At 52.6% G+C, this 20,854-nt stretch overlaps 1 protein-coding gene and 1 long non-coding RNA gene across 3 annotated transcripts; one reads left to right on the forward strand and one right to left on the reverse strand.

Annotated features, from left to right (window-relative positions):
- Nucleotides 1-11,264: 11,264 nt before the first annotated feature.
- CENPM (centromere protein M) lies at nt 11,265-20,285 on the reverse strand. 2 transcript variants are annotated; one of them, XM_074271850.1, is made up of 6 exons: nt 19,880-20,285; nt 17,717-17,799; nt 16,596-16,658; nt 15,008-15,087; nt 14,233-14,324; nt 11,265-12,361 (listed from the first exon to the last, which is right to left on the reverse strand). In XM_074271850.1, the coding sequence occupies exons 1-6, from the start codon at nt 19,934-19,936 to the stop codon at nt 12,218-12,220; spliced, it is 519 nt and encodes a 172-aa protein (XP_074127951.1). In that variant the 5' UTR covers nt 19,937-20,285; the 3' UTR covers nt 11,265-12,217. The 2 variants fall into 2 exon arrangements, with proteins under 2 accessions (XP_074127951.1, XP_074127950.1); XM_074271849.1 differs by having other exon boundaries at nt 16,596-16,694.
- Nucleotides 18,612-20,472, forward strand: LOC141545008 (uncharacterized). The gene is made up of 2 exons (XR_012482851.1): nt 18,612-18,783; nt 19,172-20,472. It is a non-coding gene; the product is annotated as an uncharacterized LOC141545008 (long non-coding RNA).
- Nucleotides 20,473-20,854: the final 382 nt, after the last annotated feature.

Genomic DNA, 20,854 nt, shown 5'->3' on the forward strand with positions numbered 1-20,854 from the left:
TTGATATCTATTCTAAGCCCCCTCCCAACTCTGACATCTTGTTCTAAGCTCCCTCCCAGCTCTGACATCTTGTTCTATGTTCCCTTCCAGCTCTGACATCTTGTTCTAAGCCCCCTCCCAGCTCTGACATCTTGTTCTAAGCCCCCTCCCAGCTCTGACATCTTGTTCTAAGTTCCCTCCCAGCTCTGACATCTGTTCTAAGCCCCCTCCCAACTCTGACATCTTGTTCTAAGCTCCTTCCCAGCTCTGACATCCCCTGTTTCTAATGTCTCTAGTCTTAAGTCCTTCCTAGCTCAGCCATTCCAAGTTCTAAGGGCCTTGCTGGCTTTCCCATTCCAGGACATTTTCCCTTTAGGAAGTCACAGACGGGCCATGGGATGGGTGGTGAAAGAGCACCAGAGCAGCATAGATGTGGAAGTGGCCCAAGATCTAGGCTTTGGGCCACTGTGAGATGTTCTCTGCCGCACTCACCTTCCCCTGGCTTTCCTGGCCAGTCCCTGGGGAGGCCAGAGGCCCCAGAGTAGGGGGGAATTCAGCTTCAGTTCCACCGGCCTAAAAATGTTTCTTCCAGGAAACGCAGACACCTGAGAGCCCACAGCTTTTCTGGGAAGGGTCCTGGGACATGACAATGGTGAGGAAATCCCTGGTCCTCAGAGTCCCAGCCCCAGGGGTTTTCCCTCCATGTCTTCTCTGAGTTGGTCAGGCCCTTTCTGGGGCCAAGGGTTTGGAGATTAAGACTCTGTAAATGGGCCAGAGTTGCCTTTTTCTTTTTTCTTTTTTTTTAAGTTTGCTTTTATTTGCAGCTTTATTACGCTTAAAAGTTCTTTATTTTTCCCCAATTACACATAAAAATAGTTTTCAACATTCACTTTTTTTTTTCCCTGAGGCAATTGGGGTTAAGTGACTTGCCCAGGGTCACACAGCTAGGAAGTGTTAAGTGTCTGAGCCCAAATTTGAACTCAGGTCCTCCTGACTTCAGGTCTGGTACCCTATCCACTGCGCCACCTAGCTGCCCCAACATTCACTTTTTAAAAAAACATTTTTATTTAAAATTTTAAGTTCCCAATTCTATCCCTCCCTTCCCTCCCCCCTTCCTAAGATGGTGAGCAATCAGATAGATATAGCTTACACATAGGCAATTACGTAGAATATTTCCATATTAGTCATTTTGTACAAGAAGACTCAAAAGAAACAAATGAAAAAATGGTCAAAAATAGCACAATTCAGTCTATATTCAAGCAAGATCATTTTTTCCTCTGGAGGCGGATAGTGTGCCTCATCATTAGTCCTTTGGGATTGTCCTGGGTCACTGGATTGCTGAGAAGAGCAGTCATTCACAATTCTTCAGTATTGCTATTACTGTGTAAAACATCCTCCCGTTCTACTCCACTCTGCAGTAGTTCATGTAAGCCCAGATTTTTTTTGAGTCATCCTGCTTGTTATTTCCTATAGCACAATAATATTCCATTACAATCTCATACCCATAGCTTATTTAGCCATTCCCCCAGTCTGTGGCATCCCTTTAATATCCACACAAACAGAGCTGCTCTAAATATTTTTTTATACAAATATATCCTTTTGGGGCAGCTAGGTGGCGCAGTGGATAGAACACCAGCCCTGAAGTCAGGATGACCAGAGTTCAAATCTTGTCTCAGACACTTAATACTTCCTAGCTGTGTGACCCTGGGCAAGTCACTTAACCCCACTTGCCTCAGCAATATCTATCTATCTATCTATCTATCTATCTATCTATCTATCTATCTATCTATCTATCTATCTATCCGTCCATCCATCTATCTAATCTATCTATTTAATCTATTTATATCTATCTATCTATCTATCTATATCTATATCTATATCTATATCTATATCTATATATCCTTTTCTTTTTGGGGGTGTCTTTGGGATCCAGACTAGCAGTGATATTGCTGGGTCATCAAGGTAAGTAGTTTTATGGCTCTTTGGGAACAGTTCTAAATTACTCTCCAGAATGGTTGGATCAGTTCACTACTCCACCAACACATTAGTGTCCCGCTTTTCCCACCTCCCCTCCAACATCCTACATTTTCCTTTTTTACCCTAGTAGTCAACTGATAGATTATGAGGTTGTATCTTGGAGTTGTTTTAATTTGCATTTCTATGATCAATAGTGTTTCAGAGCATTTTTTTTCGCATGACTATGGATAACTTTGATTTCTTTGTCTGAAAACTGCTTGTTCATATGCTTTGACCATTTATCAACTAGGGGATGATTTGTATTTTTCTTTTTCTTTTTTTTCCTGAGGCAATTGGGGTTAAGTGAGTGACTTGCCCAGGGTCACACAGCTAGGAAATGTTAAGTGTCTGAGATCAAATTTGGACTCAGGTCCTCCTGACTTCAGGGCTGGTGCTCTATCTGCTGCGCCACCTAGCTACCCTGACTTGTATTTTTTCCAATTTTTTCTAAAATTCTAAATCTTCTAAATCTTAGTTCTCTGTATATTTGAGAAATGAGGTCTTTCTCAACCTTCGCTTTTATAAGATTTTTGAGTTCCAAATTGTCCTCCTCCCTCTTCTCCCTCCCCAAGAGAGCAATCTGATATAGGTCATGCATGTACAATCATGTTAAACACGTTTTCATGTTAGTCATGCTGTGAAAGAAGAATCAGAACAAAAGCCACAAGAAAGAAAAAAAGTGAAAATAGTCTGCTTCAATCTGCATTGAGCTCTTGCTGCATGTGGATGACAATTTCCATCCGGGGACTTCTGTAATTGTCTTGGATCCTCCTGTTGCCCAGAAGAGCCAAGTCTGTCAAAGTGGATCTGGATACAATGTTGCAGTTACTGTCTACAGTGTTTTCCTGGTTCTGCTCCCTTTACTCAACATCAGTTAGTGTAAGTCTTTCCAGGATCGGCAAGTCAGCCTTTTGACTGTGTTCCTGACCTGTCCCCTGGCTCTGGAACCCCAAAGAGACAGGCCGATTCCTTCACAAAGGAACAGCCAGATCTCTGCCCTCCAGGAAAGGGGCTCTCTCAGAACAGCTCACCTCTTCCCTTTCTTTTTCTCTGACCCCTTAATGAGACCAGTTCTGTCCCGACCTGGGAAGGGATCCACGCTCTTGACTGGACCTCAGTTCCTCTCCAGAAGCCAGAGCTCAGTTCTCCGCATTGTTCTACTGGGGGGAAGGGTGGGGGTGGGGGTGCTGTCTCTGGAACTCTGACTCGACCACAGTTTCTGCTCCCTCCCCTTCCTGTGACCCAGGTTCCCAAGGTGGCTTTCGAAATGATTCCCCCCTGCACCTGTGTGAGGAGCATGGGTGGGGGAGGGGGAAGCCTCAAGCAGGGTTTTCAGGGATTTAGGGGGGACATCTTTTGGTCCAGAGTCTGCCCTCACTGACCGCCCAGGACAATCTGAAAGCAATCTGGCCTCCTCGACTCCTTCAGGCTTTTCTGCTCCCCAAATGGTTTTCTCCAAATCACCCATGACTGGGAATGGTCCTATCATTATCCCCGATTTACAGCAAAAGAAACTGAGACCTTAAGAGGGGATGAGAGGACAATAGACTCACAGTAAACTTTGCCCAAAATTACATAGGAGACTTGCTAATGGTCAAAAGCTACTAAGGATTTACATCCAGATTTCTTGATTCAAAGCATCTTGAAGGCAGTGGAGCCAGCCAGATGCAGCAAGGCTGCGGAAGCTGGGGAGGTGGAGATGAGGTCTTCAAGGGCCTTTGCAGGCCAGCTAATCCCGCCTCTCATTTTACAGATGGGGAAACTGAGGTCCAGGGAGGGTAAGACAAGGCAGGATTTGACACACCAGACAATGTCTAGATCCTGGGCTTCTGCTTAAGCTGTTACTCCCATGGGTACGTTCTCCCTCCTCCTCATTGCCCAGCTCAAGCCCTCTTCCTCCAGAAGTCCTGTTCCGACTGAGGCTGGACACTCCCCTTACCTGGTCCCCTCCCACTCAGGATTGCTGAAGCTGCTGTGGACATGTCCCACTCTTCCCGGCCTGTGGCCTCCCAGCTACTTGGCCAGATCACTTCTCTTCTCTAGGCCTCAGTTTCCCTCTCTGTAAAATGAGTGGGGTTGGACCAGATGGCCTCTTTTTGTGTCTTACAGTAAGATGGAACCCTATCAGTCATCTAGTCTAAACCCCTCTTTCAAAGAGAGGGAAACTGAGACCCAGACAACTGAAATTGGCATGATCAGGATCACACAATGCCTATGTTTCTAAGGAGGCAGAATTCAAGCTTCAGTCTTAGCAGAGCAGGAATTCAGAACCACAACCTGAGTTCTAAACCCTCTATTTTCCCACTGCACCACACCATTTATTTGTGCCTGCGTTTTTGAGGTTTCCTCCAAGTCTTCATATCCAACTGCACTCAGCATTTTCTGGGTGCTCCCTAGCCAAGCAATTGCTCACCCAGTATAAGTTCTGTTATTTTTTTCTTTTAAATACTATTTTATTTTTTCCAATTACATGTAAAGACAGTTTTTAACTTTTTTTTTTTTTTTTTTTTTTTTTTTTTGAGGCTGGGATTAAGTGACTTGCCCAGGGTCACACAGCTTAGGAAGTGTTAAGTGTCTGAGACCAGATTTGAACTCGGGTCCTCTGAATTCAAGGCTGGTGCTCTAGCCACTGAACCACCTAGCTGCCCCAACTTTCATTTTTTAAATTCAGTTTTGGGTTCCAAATTTTCTCTCCCCCTCGTCTCTGAGAAAGTAAGCAATTCGATACAGGTTATATATGTGCGATCATGTAAAACATATTTCCAGATTAGTCATGTTGAGAAAGAAGAAGCAGAAGAAGAGGAAAAAAACATGAAAAATAATAAAGAAAGTGAAAATAGGGGCAGCTAGGTGGCTAGGATAGAGGACCAGCCTTGAATTCAGGAGGACCAGAGTTCAAATCTGGTCTCAGACACTTAACACTTCCTAGCTGTGTGACCCTGGACAAGTCACTTAACCCCAGCCTCAGGGGGGAAAGAAAGAAAGAGAAAGAAAGAAAGAAAGAAAGAAAGAAAGAAAGAAAGAAAGAAAGAAAGAAAGAAAGAAAGAAAGAAAGAAAGAAAGAAAGAAAGAAAGAAAGAAAGAAAGAAAGGAAGGAAGGAAGGAAGGAAGGAAGGAAGGAAGGAAGGAAGGAAGGAAGGAAGGAAGAAAGAAAGAAAGAAAGAAAGAAAGAAAGAAAGAAAGAAAGAAAGAAAGAAAGAAAGAAAGAAAGAAAGAAAGAAAGAAAGAAAGAAAGAAAGAAAGAAAGAAAAAGAAAGAGAGAGAGAGAAAGAAAGAAAGAAAGAAAGAAAAAGAAAGAAAGAAAGAAAGAAAGAAAAAGAAAGAAAGAAAGAAAGAAAGAAAGAAAGAAAGAAAGAAAGAAAGAAAGAAAGAAAGAAAGAAAAAGAAAGAAAGAAAGAAAGTGAAAATAGCATGCTCTGATCTGTATTCAGGTTTCATAGGGTCTTTCTCTGAATGGGGATCAAATTTTCCATCTTGAGTCCTTTGGAATTGTCTTGCATCACTGTGTTGACTAAAAGAACTAAGTCTCTCATAGTTGATGATAAAAAACACAATGTTGTTATTTTTAATTTAAAGATATTTTGTTCTAAGGGGCAGCTAGGTGGCACAGTAGATACTTCTAGCTGTGTGACCCTGGGCAAGTCACTTAATTCCAATTGCCTCTGAAAAAAAATGACATTTTGTTCCCTAAAATTTCAGAGCTTCCTTCAGTCCCCCAGTCCACCCTTTCCCTGCCCCATAAGGCTGAGCTGAACCTTAATTGTCTTCTTCCAGGTCAGGAGCTCACTGACTGGCAAAGCCAGAACCAAGCCCCAGCCAAAACCTCCTCCCTTATTAGAATATAAGCTCCCTACATCAGGGATAGCATTTTTGCTTGCCTTCCTCTACCTGGCATCCCACACAGTGCCTGGGATATTAATATAGTCACTTGATTGATGTTTGTTGACTGAGTGACTCAGTTAACACAAGGTCTTGCCATAGAGTTTGGAGGCTGCTGCCAACCTTTGGGTCTCTTCTCTTACTTTCCTAGTGAACTTGGCAGGACATTCTTAGAATGTGGAAGACAAGCATGAACAGAAAATGATTGAGACATGGAGATGGGGAGAAGAGAAGAGAGAGAGGGAGAAAGAGAAAAGGAGGGAGAGATGAAGGGAGGAGAGAGATACAGAGAAACAGACAAAGAGATAAGAGAGAGATTGAGAAAGACAGAGGGAGAAGATAAGAGATGAGAGAGAGAAAAAGAAGAGAGAGAAAAGATAAAGAACAAGACCAAGAAGAAAGAAAGAAAGAAAAAAGGAAAGAAAGAAAGAAAAAAAAGAAAAGAAGGAAAGAAAGAAAGAAAAAAAAAGAAAAGAAAGAAAAAGAAAGAAGGAAAGGAAAGAAAAAAGAAAAGAAGGAAAGAAAGAAAGAAAAAAGAAAAGAAGGAAAGAAAGAAAGAAAGAATAGAATAGAAAAGAACAAGAACAAGAACAAGAAGAAGGATAGTAGTGGGCAGAGACAAAAAGGGAGGTAGAGATGAGGGACATGCTGGGGGACAGGAATTGTGACAGAGGGACTCAAGGGAGAGTTTTATACAAACCTAGTACAGAAAGTCAGACTTCATAAACATGTTGACTTATGGGTGAAAAGGGCTGACAGAAGCCAACCTTTCACAGCCTCCCAATTTTACATGATTATTTGTCCTGTGATATCTAACTATGGCCTGACCTGACTGGAGAAATCTTTTTTTTAAAGGGCTCAATCTTTGTATGGCTTCTCAGTAAGGCTTGGCCAAAGGGGCAGAAGTGATAACACCTTGTTCTCATCCTCCCAGGAGCCTCTATGTGGCTCTAATAATAAATCAGAGGGCATGAAGAGAATTAGGGAGAGAAAAAGAGACAGTAAGGAGAGACACACACACACACACACACAGAGAGAGAGAGAGAGAGAGAGAGAGAGAGAGAGAGAGAGAGAGAGAGAGAGAGAGAGACAGAGAGACAGAGAGACAGAGAGACAGAGACAGAGAGACAGACAGAGACAATGACAGAGAGAGAAGGAGGGAGAGAGACAGAGACAGACAGATAGACAGAGACAGAAAGACAGTGAAGAACAGGGAAAGGAGCAGACATGAGAAAAAGAAAGGAAGGACAAAGGAAAAATTAGAGAAGATGGAACAGAAAAGGGAAAAAGACTGGTAAATTTCATATCTCTCTAGTAGAATGTGAACTCACTGAGGGCAAGACTTGTCTCATTGTTTGTACTATCAACAGCAAACATAATTCCTGACACACAGCATTTAATAAGTGCATACTGATTTTTTATTTTAAAAAAGTGATAAAAAAAAGAAAAAAGAAGGTAAAAGGGGGAGAAAAAGAGATATCAAGGAAGAGAAAAAAGGACAAAAGATCATTTATCTTGCAAATTTTTTTTTGAGAGACAAAAACTAACCAATTTTCAAATATTGAGTCTATCACTTTAAGGAAGATGTGCATCATGGTTGGAACAAAGCAAAAGAGGAACAACTTGGAGGTCGGCTTGGCACTCCTGCCTTCGGTCATTTATGTACTTGGGGGTTGCCTCCCAGTTCTGCCAAGATGAGATGGTGCAAGGGGAGAAGGTAGAGGAGAAAGGGGACAAAGTTAGTTAGAAAAGGAAGAGGAAGAAAAGGAGGAAAAGGAAAAGGAAGAAGAAGAAAAGGAGGAGGAGAAAGAAGAAAAGGAGGAAAAGGAAGAGGAAAAGAAAGAAAACAAAGGAGGAGGGAGAGAAGGAAAAGAAGAAAAGAGGAGGAAAAGGAAGAAAAGGAAAAAGAGGAGAAGGAAGAAGAAAAAAGGAGAAAGAAGAGGAGGAGAAGGAAAAAGAGGAGGATGAAGAGAAGGAAAAGGAGGAACAAAAAGAAAAGGAGGAGGAAGAGAAGGAGGAAGAGGAGTAAAAAAGATGAAAAGGAGGAAGGAAGGAAAAAGAGGAACAAGGAGGAAAAGGAGAAATCAAAGAAGAAAGGAGGAAGAGGAGGAGGAGGAAAATGAGTAGGAAGAGAAGAAAGAAGAGGAGGAAAAGAAGGAGGAAGATGTTAGGATTCTTACAAGGTGCTAAGTACATGGAATTGAGGACACAGTGATTAAATCTAGTTTAGCATTGATTTAATTCTACAACAAATAATGATTTCCTAGTAATGTAATGAATGGAGTATACTCAGTGTGGGGCATATAATCAGAGCCAGAAAGGACAAGTGCACTAGAACCTTTCCGAGGCTGAGACAGATTCATTCCATTTTCCCCTTTTGGGTTGGCTGGAGATTCAGAGGGAACTAGAAGCTGAAGCTGGCAGAGACAAAGGACTCGCGGCAAGAGCTCTCGGAACCAAGGAGAGAGACAGGCCTCTCTTAAAGCTAACCGGGCCCCAGAAAGGAGACAAGACTTTGAAGGAGAAAATAAAGGATTTGGATTTTAACTCCTGGCTGAATCTGAGGTGATTATTACACTTAACTGAAGCTAAGCCTGCCTCCAGAAGCTCCCCAAGAAACCTGCTCCCAGAGAACTTTAGATTTTAGAGAAAAATATTACAAGGACGTCTTTATATTTATTTTCCAAATACATGCAAAGATAGATGCACAGAAGCAGGGAAGAAACAAGAGAAGCAGACAGACGGACAGTAGAGGAGGCGACTAACCCTGACTGCACATAACGAAGGCATGGGGCCAACTGGGGTTCAGTAGAGAGTGATGAATTTAGAGCCAGAGGGTCTGAATTCAAATCCCGGCTAGACCTCTAGATCATCTAAGTGCTGTTATCTCCTCTCTTTGGATCTCTGTTTCCCCATCTGTACAATGGGGAAGTTGAACTAAGTGGTCTCTAAATCTGGCCCTCTCCAGGTTGGGCCCCCTCAGGGAAGTTTCTCACTGGGGAGACAGGATTATAGCAGCGTCCAGGGGAGCCCTTTCTGGGCCCAATGGGGACAGTGGTTTCGGGAGGAACCTGGTCTTCAATGCCCCAAACTAGTAGTAGAGGCTGGACATCCCCTGGAGGCTGTATGGAGGCAGCATTCTCAGTGTCCAGCTCGATTGGACAGGCATTTATTAAGCATCTACTGTATGCCATGCTATATGTATGTGGCACCCCATTCTAGAGACTGTAAACTAAATGGAGGCTAGGACCGTTTGTCATTCAGATTTTTTCTCTTCTATAGCCCTGGCTGAGAGCTCTGACCAGACCAAGGAAGGCATGGTGGAAACCGGAGTCAGGGGCCTTGAATTCAAATCTCAGAACTGCGCCTCATTGCCCTTAGGCAAAGCCATTCTCCCTGCACCTGGCACATAGTAGGCCTTCTGGCTGATTGATGAATCTGATCCTGTCCAAACTCCCCATTTTACAGACGAGGAGACTGAGACCCAGAGAGATAGAATGGCAGAAGCAGGATCTGAGATCAGGCCCGGGCTCTCCTGAGCCAGTCCTTTGGGTCCCTGAGTTGGGGGAGCCAATGGCAGTTCAGAATGTTGGGGGACATCAACCCCTCCCTCTATTTCTAGCTCCTGGGACTCCTGGATGGGCAGGAGCCTGCCTGGCTTTTCTCCTGGCACCAGAATTGTGGGTCAGGACTTTTTAGGAACAGCTCCCTGGGGGGGGGCTTCTCTGCACCCCAAGCCTCACCCGAGCCCAGCAGCTGGAGAGGCTGTGAGACTGGGGGCTGTTGGCACAGGGCTGGCTCCTCTTCCTCACCCTTCTCCCACACCAGCAAGGGGATTTGGAAGTGGAGCTGAGGGGACCTTTCAAGGCTGCCAACAGTTCCCAGCAAGCCCCTGGGCCAGCTGTTCCCCTCTTGGGGGAAGTGTCTGCAGATTAAGTTCTTCCAGCATGGAGGGTGACAGGGACAAATGGCCCAGGAGGACAAGAACCAGGAAGAGGCTGGTGGGAGGCGTCCGGGTACATTCCCCCCCCCCCCACACCAATTCTGCACCTTGCCACAGTCTGGCCTCTCGGGGCTGACAGTACATAGAGAGCCCAGCTTTCTGCCACATCCACCCAGCTCACCAGGGCCGCAGTGGGCAGCAGACCAATGGCTCCTGACATTTGTTTCTGGGACTAATGAGAGGCTGTTAAAAACACGGGCTCCTGATGCCTCTGTCTCCAGCTCATCCGCCATCCAGCCCTCCCTCAGGACCACCACACAAAACCAGAATAAACCGACATATCCCGACCGTGGTCACAACCTCCTGCCCCTCCAGGAGCAAGCCCTGCTTCGGGGAGCTTCCAAGCCTTCTCTTTCCTCCGGGCCCTCATTGTCCGAGTTCAGCTTCCTTCTGGTAGAATCGTCTTGGGCTTGGGCTTCTTTCCATTGCTTTTGATTATACCCATCTTCCCCTATTTCTCCACATTCTGCAAACCCTCATTTCTCAAAACACAGTGACGTTCTCCTGTATCTGTGGTCCAGTTTGGGGCCATTCTTCAATCTACATGAAATGTCTTCTTTGCTACCCCAAAAGAAGATGCTACGGGTATTGTGCCCTATGATGGACCTGTCTCCTGGAGGGTCTGAGATCAGTTATGGGCTTGCTAAGTGAAAGGCCACTTTTTCCATAGAATGTCTTTTTTTGCTGAGGCACTTGGGGTTAAGTGACTTGCCTAGGGTCACACAGCTAGGACAGGTTAAGTGTCTGATCCAGTAGAATTTCAAAATGAAATCCACAATTATGGGAACATTCCCCAGCCCCCAGCAGACCTCCAACCTTGATCTATCCCATCAATTTACCTGGAACTTGTTCTCTGGAGTTCATTTAGAATTTGCAAATAAAAAAACAAAAACAAACAAACAAAAAAAAAAACAAACGCTTTTTTTAAAGTTCATTTTTTGAAAATAACAACCACCAAACAAAACATACATAGAACAGGATTGTGCATGAAACTGTGGGTTCCAATTCAGCCCTGCTCCCTTTTCTTTTCAAGTATAGAATTTTCAAGTCTTAATATAAATCAAAGCCTTGAATTGAAAGAAAAAGGACAGAGGACAGTTTACAAAGTCAACTCTCAGGCAAACCAGGGAGGTGGCTGCTGATCCCCACGTGATGGATGAGGAAACTGAGGCCCAAAGGCCCACGGGCACCCACCTGGGGGTTGGAGTGGGGGCTGGACCCCAGGCTCTGCCTGCAGATTCAGGGAAACGGAAGGGACAAGGCGCTGTCCATGGTCCTTCCTCCTGTACCCCCCATCCCCCAGAGGGCTCAGCAGCAAAGGGCTCCTCCTCCTCCTGGTACAGAGGAGAAAGCCCAAAGTCCTAACATAAATCAAAGCCATGAACTGAGAGAAAAAGCCTTTAATTGAGGTAACAGCTGACCTAGAGGATGTCCAGTGGGTTTCCAGACCAAAGAGATCCATACAAAAGTGTTTATAGTTTTAGGAGGGAGGGAGCAGCAGGAGGGAGCCAGGCTGTCCTTGGCAATCCAGGCAAGTTTGCCCTCCACGCCTTGAATCCAAAGGGAGGAGACAAGGGCGTCAAAGGCCTAGATCCAGCTTGAGCCGGGCCCCCCACAGGGCGAGATCTCGGGATGGGGGGACGCGGGTGAGGGTCAGCGCAATCTGAGCTCATTAATTTCAGGTAGACGGTAGGAATTCTGACAGCTAGGAAGTTTAGGCAGTCCCTCGTCTGGTCAGTACAATGATAGCAAGAGTTTTGTCAGAATAAAGTTCGGCATTAACGCCCCAGCCGCCGTCCCATTTGTCTCTTTTCTCCTGGATGCTGATCGCCGTTGGGGAGTCTTCTCTTGAAAGCTTTCCCTTGCCTCGGCCGCCTTCCCCTCTCAAGTGGCTCTTGGGGGAGCCCGGGCGCGCTCAGACGTCAGGCTCGTCCTGGTGACTGAATTTTCTCGGGGATCGGGCCCTCCTCAGAGGCCGCCGGCCCCGCCTCCAAGGCCCACCTGTGCACTGTTCTGAGTCTGAGGAAGAGGACGCTGCTCCACACAAAGTACTTGGTGGGCCGCAGCGCCGCACACGATGGATTTTCTCTCAGGAAACATACGGCCTGAGGACAGCGAGCTGACAGAGGCGGGGGCTGGAAAGGAGGGGACGGGGCAAGAGCCGGTTTGGTTCGGGCCCATTTTAATTAACCCTGATTTCTCAGAGTGACAGCGGCCCAGGGAAGGGGCAGATTCGCAGGCAGGACCACCTGGGCCTCCTCTCCCCACGGCTCCTCTGCAGCAGGGGGCGCCACTGGGCCCGGCCACCCCAGGGCCGTCTGCACCTCCACGGGGGAGGGCTCAGTCACATTCCTGCGCAGATGGGTCCAAGGAGCCCTTCAACATGGACAGCAGGTTCAGGGCCGACAGGCCTGGCACGTGGCCCGCACAGATCTGCAGGATCCGGATAAGGCGCTGGGCCATGGAGACCCGGAAGCACTTCACCTGGAAGACAGGACAGAGACTAAGGCAGCTGGGCTGGGGGGGAGGGGAAAGAAGGCTGCTTCTGTCCTTCACAAAGTTGATCCAAACATGTGGCTGGGCAGGGGCAGGAGCAGAGGTGTAAACAGGGGGAGGGGCAGGGGCAGGAGCAGGGGGAGGGGCAGGGGCAGGAGCAGGTTCTCAGTCTGCCTTCTGTCTTCCTCCTCAGAGACCCTGCTGCGCCACCCAAATCTTTCCACCCTGGCACCCGCTCCTGCTCCCTTATAGGGCCTAATTTAGCCTCCAACTTCTGTTCCCCAGGATCTCCAACCCCGCGGTGCCCCACTTGAGGAAAGCCAGGTCCACAAGCAGCTAGGGGAGGTTATTAGCATCACAAAGGCCTCTTCCCCCGCAGGGCTCACTTAAACAAAGAGCCCCCACAAGGGTTTAAAATAGGGTTCAATTCACAAGCCCATGACTCACACCTTTCAGGAACCAGAGCTGGGGCTCCTGGAGAGCCAGAGGACAGTAGACAAAGTCAGCCCTCAGGCAAACCAGGGAGGGGCTGCTCGGCCCACGTGATGGGTGAGGAAACGGAGGCCCCAAAGGCCTACAGGCAGCCAACTGGCGGGTTTGGAGTGGGGGGCTGGACCCCAGGCTCTGCCCGCAGATGCAGGGAAATGGAAGGGACAAGGCGCTGTCCATGGTCCTTCCTCCTGCACCCCCAGTCTCCCAGAGGGCTCAGCAGGGCGGGGCTCCTCCTCCCTCTGGTACAGGGGAGAAAGGGAGGCTCCCCCAGGCAGAGGGTGGGGGAGCGCCGCTGGCCCCTTCCTGACACTGGCTCCCGGGTGAGCCCAGGCCATGTGCACGGGGTGAGCCACCTGAGGGGACCGGCAGCCAGGGAGCGGGCAGAGACGGAGTCTTGGGGTGGGGTGGGGAAGGAGGAGAAAGAGCTCCCATGTCTGAGGAGCCGGGTTCAAATATCCGCTCTGTAGGACGGGAGACTTCCAACTGGCCTGTCTCAGGCCCCTCCCCTCCGCCTCCAGCATAAGGGGCCCTGGGCCAGGTTGGGGAGCAGGCACAAGGGGCCTTTCTTGCCCTGCCCTGCCACCTAGTGGGTGCAGAAAAAATGACAGCCAGCGGGACAGCTCTGCATGGCAACCTGGGGCAGCCCCCTCCTCTTTTACAGAAGGAATGGGGGCCGGTCTGCCCCCCCATCCAGCCTCCCCCAGAGTGCCGAGCTGGCAGCTCCCCCGGCCTCCGTCCAGCTCTGTCCCCAGAATAGCTGAACGCTGCCAGGGCCGGGGTCAGACCTGGAGGCTCCACGGGGCTGCCCGAGGACAGGAGAGGCTGGCGACATCCTGAGGAGGCTTGTCCTCGATAACCTCCCCAGCACCTCCTGCCTTATCCTGGCCCGGAGGGAGACCCACGTCCTGCGGAGCTGGCAGGGGCTTGGGGTCAGAGCCAGAGGGCACTGGGGCAGGAGCACCGGGCCAAGGCCAGAGACAGCCAAGGCAGAGGGCACCAGGTTGAGGGTTTGAGTTCAGGGCCGGAGACGACCGGGGCAGCGGGCAGAGGATCTGAGGTCAGAGACGACTGGGGCAGCGGGCACCAGGCCGAGGATCCTTGAGCGGAGGTTCCCTTGGGGCAGGCTGGAGGGGACGGGCTGGACCAAAGTCCTGCTTCCTCAGGCCCGTCACCCTGTGGCCTCTTTCTCTGTACCCCCCACACTGGGCACGTGCGAGGCAACGGAGGCCGACTGCCCGGGCGAGCTCCAGACGAAGGCCATGAGAGGAAGCGAGAGGCCGCCTCCCACCAGGACACTGGGGCCGGCCCGGCCGAAGGCGCCATGGGCCGGGAGGGCAACAGTCCCCCTGCCGAGGGTGCTCACTCACCTCCAGGTCAGCGAAGAGGAGAGGGCTGTGGTAGGTGGCGGCCATTTTCTTGACGGTGTCCAGGTGAACACCATTGTTTTGCTCGTTTCTGGCTGGAAAGGGCAGACAGGACCTCGGTCAGTGCGGAGAACAGCCAACCCTGCCCCTGCCCAAGTGGAAGAGTGGGGATGGACAAAACCCCTGGGAACGGCTGGACGGCCCGGGCCGTGGGCACCAATGGGAGTGGAGCCCGGGGCCCGGAGGGAGGGGATGGCACGGGCACCCTCAGGAGCAGCGCCACAACTCCACAGGCCTGGACAGGCCGGCGTGCTCCAGGTCAACGCCTTCATCCAGCTGGACACTGGCCTGCCGACCTTTGCTCCCTGGCGGATGTCACCGGGGCAGAGTTGGCTTAAGTGGGGGAGGGACATGATGCTGCCCTGCCAGGGCAAAGCGGGGAGAGCCCTTGGTGCAAGACCAGGCCGGGAACTCCACTGAGCCTGAGCAGAGCGTTTGTTGCCGCCTCCACTAAAGGAAATGACCGCACCTTGCCAGGTTGTAAGTCATGTGCCAGCTGTCCTGCCTGTGCCCTTGATGCCAGGGCAGCAGGAAAAGACTTCTGGTGTCGAGAACCCCCAACGGATATGGGATGAAGGGCGGGACGGAGGTGTAGGGGACAAGGCCCCGGTCCTGCAGTCCCAGGCTCCTCCCTTGGAGGCTTGCTCCCTCTGGGTCAGCCTGGATCCGGCACCAAGGGTCCAAGGGGGTCCCCAGGAGCAGTCCTGGCATCACCTACCTCCAGTGACCAGGAAGCACACTTTGCCCAGGAAGAAGCTGGCATCCACGTGAGGCAGAGACAACTCCACGGTTTTCAGGCTGGGTCGGGGCAGAGACGGGCAGAACAGTTACTAGAACCAAGCCCCGGCTAAGTGCAAGACCCTCCCCCACCAGGGGTAATGCCCTGACCCTGACGGGCTCTGGATGAAGGGCAGGGCTGTGAGCAAACAGTTGGTAATCATTAGCTGCTCCTTTCTCTGAAAAATGAGGGGATCGGAGCAGATGTCAATCAAGCAGCGAGCATGGATTAAGCACCTACTCTGTACCAGGCACAGGGCGTACCAACCAAACGCTAAACAGCTCGCACCCTCCAGAAGCTTAGTAAGGACCCATTGGGGAGCGCACAGATCGGCACCTAAGGACGTGCCAGATGAAGATGAAGTAGTTAGAGGGGAGGGACATGAGCTGTCAGGGGTGCAGGAAAGTCCTCCTGAGGGGCTCCGGGGAGCAGAGGGAGGAGGGAGGGCACGGCAGGCGGGCACAACCCCTGCACAGGCCTGGCGACGGGAGATGGGATGTGCAGGAGATCAGTGCCCAGAACGTCTCCAGGAAAGTCCTCCGAGGTTATGGAAGGCAGAGGTCCCTGGCAGGAGGAGGGGGAACCCTCAAGTGTGGCCTTAAAGAATGGTTATGATCGGGGCAGCTAGGGGGCGCAGTGGATGGAGCACCAGCCCTGAATTCAGGAGGACCCGAGTTCAAATCTGGTCTCAGACACTTAATACTTCCTGGCTGTGTGACCCTGGGCAAGTCACTTAACCCCAGCCTCAGGGGAAAAGAAAGGAGTGGTTATGATTGGAAGGGAGGCCTCTGGCTTTGGAGGAGGAATTCTCAGGGTGGGCTGATGGAGACACTTCCCCACAGGGAAGGCTACTAGCATGGGGGGTGGATTTCCTGTGATGAACTTATGGAAGGGTCCACCTCTGGCCTCAGGCCCGCAGGTGACCCCGAAAGGCCCCAATGCCAGGGTTACAGCTCCCCGCCCATTCATTTCATGTGACCCTCCCCAGAGAAGCAGTGGGAGGGGGGGGGGGGGCGGTGCGCAGAAGCATCCCCCACATTAGGTGCCAGGCCCAAGGCTCCAGCCCAGGCCTTCGGCCACTACAGGCCGGATCCTTTGGGCTCTGCCTCCTCCCAACAATGGGAGTCTGCGGATTTTCCAGCAAAAATGGAGATTGGGGAGACCCGGCAGGCTTGTGGGAAGGGCTTCTGGGAGGGGTTTCCTGGTAGTTGGGGCTGGGGTAGTGAGGGCCTGTGGCAGAGCCCAGGAGCCCCGGGGACTTCTGGAGCCCAGAGCCTCTGACCCAAAGGCAAAGTGTCTAAAGCCTGGCTGCCCCCAGCTGTGGGAGGATGTGGGGGAAGGGGCCCATCAAGGCCCAGGGTCATGCCTGGGACATGGCACAGAGCCCGGGAGCGGCGGCCAGGGGAGTCACGGACCGGAGCCGGCAGAGCGTGAGCACCGCCAGCTCCCAGAGTGCTCCTCACGGGAGAGGGTCCTGGGGCTGTGACGGTGGCCAAGGCCTGAAGCCCTCCCCCCTCCCCGGGCCTACCTGTGCTTGCTGTGGAGGCTGAGCACGAACACAATGAGGTCGATGCGGGGCCGGAAGCATTCCCTGTCGGAGGGCAGGGGGAGGGAGGAGGCTATGTGTCTGGAGGCGAGAAGGCAAAGGCCGGTCAGCTCGGGGGCCTCGCTTGGCCGTGCCCGCCCCGTCCTCCGGTGCATCTGCAGCAGCTGAAGGGAAACCCCTCGGGACCGAGTCCAGTAACAGCAGACCAAGGGTGCCCCGCCCGCCCTCCTCCGTCCTCCCACCCAGCACCAGAAAACGGTGCCTCCCTGGGGAGGAGGCCCGTGGGCCGTCTGACCGGCAGCTGGAACCTGTCGCCTCTCCGGCCAGAAGGCGGCTCTCAGAGGGAGGACCGTCACTGGTCATGTAGCTGCATCCGCAGCGCTCAGTGCAATGCTCTGCGCACAGTAGGTGCTTTATTCTCTCCTTTACTCCTACTTGGTGCAGCTGCCACGGCAGAGCCGTGGGACACAGCAGGGGCAAAGGCCCCCGGGGATGCTGGGAGAACAACTGCTAGCCCCAGAACGGTCCGGTCTCATGGGGATTCCCCAGGGATGTTGCCATCCCCTATCAGGGAGAAGCCCCAAGCGCCCCTCCCCCCACTCTGACCTCAGTGCCAAGGAAGGAAATGACCTGCAGGAAGAAAAAGGCCAGAGGAGGTCCTCCAGGGCCCTCCCACATTGATGGGGGCTCCTCATGCCCCCCCCTGCTGCCAGCAAGTGCGGAGGTCTCTGCGGCTACAGTGTCTGAGGCCCCATCCGCCCCAGCCCCACCCTGCTCCCAGCCCTGGGACCCCTCTGCAGAGAAACGCTTTAGTGTGCACTAAAGAAAGGCTCCCCAACAACCACTCATCGAAAGGTGGAACAAATGAGCAGCTGCCTGGGGACAGGGCCCAACACCAGGGAGCAGAAAGGACTGGGGGGCTGGGGCCAACCCCGCCCCACCCCCTCCTCGCCCCTTGTCAGGGAGAGAAAAGCCCCTTCATCAGTGGGGACCCCGAGCATGGCCACCCCGCAGCTGGCCCTCACTCAGCCAGGGCAGAGGTCAGGGGCCCAGGAAGGGGTCAGGGCAGGGGTCAGGATCCCCCCCCCGCCCGGCACACTCACACCTGGACCTTGGCCATGCCCTCACACTCCTCGATGATGGCCGCTCCCAGCTGCTGCAGAAGCGTCTCCTCAGCGCCCAGCAGCTGCCCGAGAGAAGAAACTGCTCAGCTCCTCGGGCCCCAAACCCGAGGCCCGGGGCCCCAGCGGGGCTGAGGCTGGGCTCTGGAGCCCGCCCAGACCCCCCATGTGGCCCCGGCTGGGCTCCCCATCGCAGGTGCCTCGGTTTCCCCATTGGTTAAACAAGGAGCGGGTGAACAGCCCGGGACAGGACTGCAGCCGGAAGGGAGGTCTGCGCTGCAGAGCAGGAGGTGCTGAGAGCTGGTGCCCGTCCCTGCCCGGTGGGGCAAAGGGTCCAGGGCCGCAGCAGAGGCGCTCCCCGGGGCGGTGCCAAGGGCTCTGGGGGGGGCGATGCCAGGGGCTCTGGGGGCGGTGCCAGGGGTTCCCGGGGGCGGTGCTAGGGGCTCCGGGGGGCGGTACCAGGGGCTCCGGGGGGCGGTGCTAGGGGCTCCGGGGGCGGTGCCAGGGGCTGGGGGGGGGCGATGCCAGGGGCTCTGGGGGCGGTGCCAGGGGTTCCCGGGGGCGGTGCCAGGGGTTCCCGGGGGCGGTGCCAGGGGCTCTGGGGGCGGTGCCAGGGGTTCCCGGGGGCGGTGCTAGGGGCTCCGGGGGGCGGTACCAGGGGCTCCGGGGGGCGGTGCTAGGGGCTCCGGGGGCGGTGCCAGGGGCTGGGGGGGGCGATGCCAGGGGCTGGGGGGGGGGCGATGCCAGGGGCTCTGGGGGCGGTGCCAGGGGTTCCCGGGGGCGGTGCCAGGGGTTCCCGGGGGCGGTGCTAGGGGCTCCGGGGGCGGTGCCAGGGGCTCCGGGGGGCGGTGCCAGGGGCAGGCTGGGCACCCACAAGGCCTGGCGCCCGGAGGTTCGCCGCCGACTCCTCCAGGCTTTTCCTGGCACAGATGGGAGCTCACCTGACGGCGGGGGCAGCGCCCGGCCCGGGCTCCCACACGCCAAGCAGCGGCCGGAGCGCCCCACCCACCGTGACCGTGCCAGCGGCCGGGAGAGCGCGGTAACGCGGGGTAACGAGTCACCCAGGGCCTCTCAGAGGAGAGGGAACAGAGCCCTGGCTCAGATCCAGCCTCCGACCCTCTCTCAGGCTTGGGGGTGGGAGCAGCGCCCCAAACTGCAAGTTCCTGGGTCCTTTAGATCTGTCTCCAAACTCCCCCCCTTTCTATCCACTGTGCAGGTCCCCCCTTTTCTCTCTGCACGGCTGCTAAAATCATCCTCCCGAAGCAGCCCCAGCTCAAGAGCCCTCAGGGGCTCCCCAGCACTCAGGGAAGCCACAAACCCTTCCGCTTTCATCTAACCGGCCTGCAGGCAGTCCTGATGCCCCATTTCCCCCCTCCAAGCCTTTGCCCAGGCTGCCTCCCACCTAGAATGCCTTCCAGCCTCTGCCTCCTTCTACAGGATCCTGCTGGCATCTCCCAGCACAGCGTCCTCTCCAGGAGAACGGAAGCTCCCTGAGGATAGGACCTGCTTTCCCTCGTCTGCACAAGGCTTGGCACACAGTAGGAGCATAATAAATGCTCCTGGCCGGAATAAGGGCAGGGAAGGACTTGTATGTTGTCTCTATTTCTGCATCTTCTTGTTAATGTTAAACAAAGGGAAACTGAGGCCCGGGGGGAAGGGGGGTCACTTAGTTCCAGATCCATGGCTATGCCAGCTGTGCACTGTTAACAGAGCCTCTGGCCCCCAGGACCCTAAGGGACCACCCCGGGTTTTCCTTCTTCCTCTCCTCCCCCAGTTTTATGCCGGTGGATTCATCCAAAGTGCTAGATGAGCCCCCACCTCGCAAAGATCAAGACCTAGAAAAAAGGGGCGGGAAGGACCGCGAGAAAGAAATAATGAAATTTCATCTCGATCGCCAATCAGAAAGCAGGACCGGCTCCTCTGCGCCAATTGGCGAGCAGATCGGGAAAAGGTCCCTGTGATTGGTCTACAGGTAGTTGATCCCGCCCCCGCATGTCAATTTCTCCAATAAGCATCTTGCCTCTGCTCAGCGCGCTGGGGACAAGAAACTGACAAACTAAGTGGGACAATCAGCGGGTGAATGGGGCGACTGGGGGCTGGGGGGGGACGATCTGAGAAGAGGAACCGGGTCTCCCCGAGACTTACCAGGATGGTGGCCACATCCAGGGTCGGCAGCTTGTCCAGGGGTCGCAGCAGCGCCATCGTCACGCCGGGGGAAGAAAATGGAATGGCGGGGCGAGCCAGTGCGCATGTGCGCTTCGTTTTTAAATCGTCCTTTTGGCGGTTTGGCGCCTAGCACGGCGTCACTTCCGGCCGTCCGGACCCGAGGGGCACGAGGACGGAAAGTCTCCCATTACATCACCTAGTGGGGCGGGCCTCTGGAGACTCCGTTTTAAAGAGGTTACCTGGTGTCTGATTGTTCAGGCGGGGTCTTCAGAGAAAAAAAGGTCTGGAAGAAGAATCGTCAAGCATTTATTGAGCGCTTGCTGTGTGCTGGGCCCTGCACCAAGAGCTGAAGCTGTAAAGTCAAGAAAACCGCGTCTCAGACCGTCTCGTATAGTCCCAAAGAATTTGGGAGCAGGAAAAGATACCCAGCATTCCTCCAAGATTTAATAATTTATGTAAAAACATGCAATCCGTCTCATTAATATGCAAATATGCTTTCATCTTAAATAAATGGTAAAATTACATATATTCCAAAGAATTGTTTTAAAATAAATTTGTGATTTATCAGTAAATATTTGATTGGTTTACTACTTTATATACCTATATGACCAGGGTCAAGTAAAGATTTCTCGTAGGAAAAGGGATCCTGGTGGGAAAAGTTTAGGAAGGCCCCAAATAACTGCTCACAACTGGAGCTCTTCGCTCAGCGAGCTGGCCAATGAGCATCCACTCTAAACAGGCCCTAAACCCACAGAGATGCCCCTATAAAACCAGCCTTTACCTGTCAGTGCTTATTAGCGTCTCTTCAGGTTCCCCCCCACCGTGGAGGATCATGGGAAATGCAAGCTCGTTGTCAGCCTGTGGCCTCCGTTTTCATCAGCCTGTTATTCTAGGCACTTGGTGTAGGGCATCATGGGACAATCCCTTTCTGTACCCAGGAGTCTCCATCAGGAC

The sequence above is a fragment of the Sminthopsis crassicaudata genome, chromosome 5, assembly GCF_048593235.1.
Source record: "Sminthopsis crassicaudata isolate SCR6 chromosome 5, ASM4859323v1, whole genome shotgun sequence".
Taxonomy (NCBI): Eukaryota; Metazoa; Chordata; class Mammalia; order Dasyuromorphia; family Dasyuridae; genus Sminthopsis; species Sminthopsis crassicaudata.

Excerpts from the sequence above, each read along its gene's own strand:
- CENPM (XM_074271849.1), bottom strand. The coding sequence starts at position 19,936 with ATGGCGCTGCTGCGACCCCTGGACAAGCTGCCGACCCTGGATGTGGCC. Across the intron at positions 17,800-19,879 it reads TGGATGTGGCCACCATCCTG|CTGCTGGGCGCTGAGGAGAC; the intron begins GTAAGTCTCGGG and ends TCTCTCGGGCAG. Across the intron at positions 12,362-14,232 it reads TCCTCTTCGCTGACCTGGAG|GTGAAGTGCTTCCGGGTCTC; the intron begins GTGAGTGAGCAC and ends CCTGTCTTCCAG.